At 40.1% G+C, this 5,000-nt stretch overlaps 1 protein-coding gene across 1 annotated transcript in view; it reads left to right on the forward strand.

Annotated features, from left to right (window-relative positions):
- The window catches only part of LOC138042451 (protein mesh-like), a 45,107-nt gene that overhangs the window by 38,695 nt on the left and 1,412 nt on the right, over positions 1–5,000 (forward strand). Inside the window, exon 22 of the mRNA XM_068888340.1 lies at positions 2,931–5,000. This exon is cut by the window's right edge and continues 1,412 nt beyond it. Coding sequence (XP_068744441.1) covers positions 2,931–3,112 — 182 coding nt within the window. The 3' untranslated portion in view covers positions 3,113–5,000. The remainder of the gene's footprint in view (positions 1–2,930) is intronic.

A 5,000-nucleotide genomic window follows, 5' to 3' on the forward strand; every position in this document is an offset into this window, starting at 1 on the left:
GACATGATTGCTTTCTTTTCAGTTTTTGAGCCTTAATTAAGGTAATCCAGGGAACTGTTAAATTCCCTACGCTCTTAATCTAGGCCCAGTTGTTCAAAAAGTCGATTAACACTTATCCGAGATTATGTCTGAATTTAGACAGCAAAGAAGCCTTTACAAGCTGAAGGAGAACAAAAGTTGAAGTGCAAATGGAATGCTAAAATTCTGACGGTGGAAACGCTTTCTTTCCTTCCCTGTGATTTAACTTTCCAGCGATCACGGATTAGTTTAATAGGGCTTTAAAAACTGAACGGCCTTGTATTGAGGCGCCCACAATAATCTGGATTATTCTGGTGTCATAGCGGATTTGGACTCCCCCCCCTCCCCCGCGGATTTGGACCCCCTGAAAATAAGGGTTCTTTTGCGTTAAGCGTTCTTTTTGATTAGTATATGTAATCGAATGGGCCCGAGGTCGATTAAGGATTTAGAAAACTTTAAAAAAGCAAGGGAAATTAATCCTTAATTGCACGAGGGCACATTGCGATTACGAGTTTATCACATAAAGGACAAAAATTATTGTGGGAAGCCTGTTCAGTGCATATTGTTTTTTCTCTTGCAAAAAAGGCAAAATGAAAATATTGCTTTCAAAGACAAGAGTTAAAATTTGCATCTACTTTACTAAATGCCGGAAGGCGTTCTTTAAACAACTTTTACTGAAACTCAAGTCTAACTTCGCCTTTTCTCCTTATTGAAAATTAATACGAGAATTCATGACTTGACAAGTTTGGTTATAAAAAAGGAAAAATCTTCTGAAGCTTTGTAATCAAGTAAACTTCTAAGAACGCGTCTTCCAACCAAGAGGTGTTACTTCAAAAAGTGGAACCTACTTTGTGGAAGCGCCGCCCATTCAAACTATCAAATGGAAGAAAAAGCAACGCTTTACGAAAAAGCCACAACGCGTGCTTTCAACAACATTAACTGAAGCTTAAGTCTGACTTTGCTTTTTTTCCCTTATTACAAAGATAATACGACAATTCTATGAATTCCAAGTGCGTTGTGCGTTGAGTTAAAGTCGCACCTACTTTCATACGAAATGCCGCCGTGAATGCTTTTAAACGACAAATAAACTGATCTAAGTCTTTTCCTCAAGTTTCCCCGATCCAAAATCTAACTCTGTATCGATAAACAATTAAATAAGTAAGCTGTAATATGGGGGGGGGGGGGGGGGGTCCAAATTTAGGGGGATCCAAATTCGTTAGAACACCAGATTTCAGTTCATGGAGCCAATCGAATCCATAGAGACGGATTCCAGATTTTTTCTGGACTCTGGACTGCTGATTGGTTTCTTTCTTAAAATCTACGTGCTGTTCTAAGGAATAATTGTGATTCACATTCAGGATTCACATTCAGTCATCAGGATGACCGATCTATTGAAAATATTCCATTCTTGGTTTGCACCCACGTGACACGGCGGCCATATTAGATGGCAATACAATACAATTTCTTTTCGCAGACTGCGCAATAATAAAGTTGACGGAGGAACATACTATTGTTCTTGCCATCCAACATGGCCACCATGACGTCACACGCAAACCATTCTCGGATAAGGACTAAAAACTGTAGCCCCCGTCTCACAACCCTTCAATGTTCATAAACTCTGTGGGACGTTAAAGAGCCCACACAGCAGTCGAAAAGAGTAGGGCATGTAGTTCACGGTGTTGTGGTCTGGCCTTTCCTTCAGCCATGTGGTCGGCTTGGCGTAATGTTCTGAATGGACTACTGATCAATGAGACCACATAACAGCAAAACAGACAGTAGTCAAATTGAAGGAGTCCAAGTGCTGAAACTGGTAAACTGGCTAAACTGGTAAACTGTAAACTAGAGTACTCTGCTGTTTAAGCTTTAACGTGTTAACCGAGAAAAATAAAGCCTGATTCGCTATTCCTCCCATCCCATCACGCATTTCGTGATTTATGATTTGTGTGCACGAGTGATGTTTTGAAAGTTCTCAAAATTCGGCGAGTGCAATTTGAAAACTTTCAAAACATCTCGAGTGACCATAAATCACGAAATATACAAGCAAGTTCATACGATCTTTTTATTTATTATATACTCAACAAAATCACTCCATCGCTTTGTTTCCATAGCAACTTCCGTATTGCACTCTATAACCTATGTATGCATTACTTGTTGACCAATCAGAAACGCGATATTCTGTTGAGTATAATAATAAGTGAGAAAACACGCAAACAGCGGTGAAAAACATGAGAAATCATAATTTAAAACACTTAACGTTTCGAATGTGTTAAAATTCGTCATCAGAAGTAACTGTTGAGGAAAAAACTCATACTTAAATAGTAAAAAGATATGGATTTTTTCCTCAACCGGTTACTTCTGATGATTAATATTGACATATTCGAAACGTTAAGTGTTTTAAGTGTTATTTCTTTTAAAGTTAAAATGGACAAAGAAAAAAGAATTCCACTATAATAAGTGAAAATAGCGAATAGACCATTTTCCCTATCCCATAATGCAATACGTTTTGAGGGGTGTTCTTTACATAAAAACAATACAAGTTATTTACTCTTGGGACTGTATCATTCTTCAGTGAACTGGATATGCATTGGTTTAATGCAAATAACCCCCCAAAATGAACTGCATAACGAGATTTGTGAAAGCAGCGAATAGACCTATTTACAGTTGTGTGCTTAGTTACCTGGCCTTTAAATGAAAGTGAGGCTGGTGTTGACCTTGTTATGATACAGACCTCCCTCCTTTTCTTATGTTAATGATGTTGTTATTACGCTAATTAGAAAGAATTTACATAAGAAAAGCAGTGCGGTTTCTATCAAAACAAGGTCAACTCCAGCCTCACTTTCATTCATAGGCCAGGTAGCTAAGCACAACTGTAAAATGGAATATTGTTCTAAGCTACCATATCTGATTTGCAGAAAAGTCCAGCACCGCGCATGCTCTTCAGAAAGTTATCATTCCTGTTGTGGTCATCGGCGTTGTGATTCCCATCGTCGCTCTATTGGTAATTGCTATCACGGTATGTCTGATCTGTAAACATCGAAAGCGTAAGGCTACTGAGGAGCGAGAAGATAATGCACGCCAACCAATGGAATGCTAACCGGCCATTTCGAGTTGAAGCACAGGAAACCTAAGAGAGGGTACATCCGTAGCTCTTTAGAATTGTACAACGTTACACGACAAGCCGGTCGATTGCTGGAGACGACCAACTAGTGGACCGGAGTCACTAAGCGACAAAATACGATAAAAACAAGTAGCTAAATCTTCGTCTCTTACCAAAGATGTATACTGCTCGAACATGAAGGTCACAGCTCATTTACAGAAATCAAGGATAAGTCAGTTCGTGCAAATGACATTTGTAATTTCCGAGGCTGAATGATGTCAACCGCTGTTTATTCAACGGAACGGAATATCACATTTAAAAAAATTCCAGTTTTACTTTATTGCCCGAGGAAAAAGTTTGAACAATAACATTGTCATGTTGAGAAGTCTAAGACGATATCATGATCGATCATGAGCATTTAAGTGTACACTTAAGGCAGCGTTTACACGAACACGGTTTCACATCGATACGGTTCCATGACTTCGAAACCGCGGCAAAATCGATGCCGTTTGGAAGTGTTTACATGCATGGAACCCTTTTCGCCAGAAAATCCAAGTCGTAATGGTATAAGTGAGCGCTGCACTACGTGCTAAATTCACTATTTTGAATTGAACAATGCAAATTTCCCGCCAAAATAGTAACCGTATTCAAACCGATGCGGTTTAGCTGTTTACACGACAGATGAAACCGCATCGTTTTGAAAACGCTCCACTTTTGGTAGCGGTTTCAAATCGACGCGGTTTCGATAACGGTCTCGATCGGTGTCGTGTAAACGGAAGGTGTAACCGCATCGAAATCGAAGCGGTTACAAATGAAATCGTGTTCGTGTAAACGCTGCCTAACCGGGAGCATTCATCGCGCAAGCCTTACACAGCCATGATCAGTAAAATCAAAAGTAATGTATGAAGGCTGAAGGCAGGGTGCCTCACGTTTTATGGAGAACATAGGCACACGAGGGTTAATTTTCTATTCTCTTCCGTTGCTTTAACGCGGATCAATCGGTACTAGGGAGTTTAAAAAACGACGACGGCAACTTCAACGCCACAATATCATTGGTTAAAAGAGGAAAAACTATCGTGCAGCAAGTGCGGCAGGTATTTTAGCGCATGCTCGTGCGGGACCGTCTCTTTTAGGGGTCAAAAAAGCAGCCTGGGCCACGCCCAAATTGGTCTCCTTTAGGGGTTTAATTTAAAACTTTTGACAATCATCCCTCCCCTTTTTATATGGGATTCCCCCCGGGGGCTTTCATTCTCCATGTTTGCTATGAAGCCGCAAGTGGCAAGTTATTTTTAGTATCCACATTGTAAGACGTGAACAGGATGGAATCATCGCGAAAAACTTAGGAAAGCGCAAAGATATATCAGTGAGGTGACGTCTTCGTCGACGTTGTGTGGTAGATCGGCGACGTCGACGAAAACGTCACGTCCCCTCAAAGATAACTTTTGCTCTGTCGCAAGTCTTCCACGATTATTCCATCTTGTTTACGTCGAGCGAAGTATCCTAAAAATAGAATGGATACGAGTGGCCTTACGGTAAAAATAGAGAATGAAGATAAATTGGCTGGTCTTTCATTTACCGGATCCAAAATAATTAATATCCATAAAACAAAAGGACAAAACGAACATAACAATACCTAATTAGCAAGGCATAATCGGAATAAAATCTTCGTTCTTTTGTCAGCCGCTATTTCAGTCCGGTATATGAAAGTCTTTACCTGACAAATTTGTGTGCGCTCAAGTTATCATCAAAGCCTCAAATTTGGTGATTTCATGTTGAAATGCGGGTCGCACCTCCAGCGCTACTATTTTCCTCTTTTTCTGCGATTTTCATAGTTCTTTGTAATCTCGCCCTCAAGCACTAATCGCCAAACTGTGTTTTGGCTTCC

Source organism: Montipora capricornis, chromosome 3 (genome assembly GCF_036669925.1).
Source record: "Montipora capricornis isolate CH-2021 chromosome 3, ASM3666992v2, whole genome shotgun sequence".
Classification (NCBI taxonomy): domain Eukaryota; kingdom Metazoa; phylum Cnidaria; class Anthozoa; order Scleractinia; family Acroporidae; genus Montipora; species Montipora capricornis.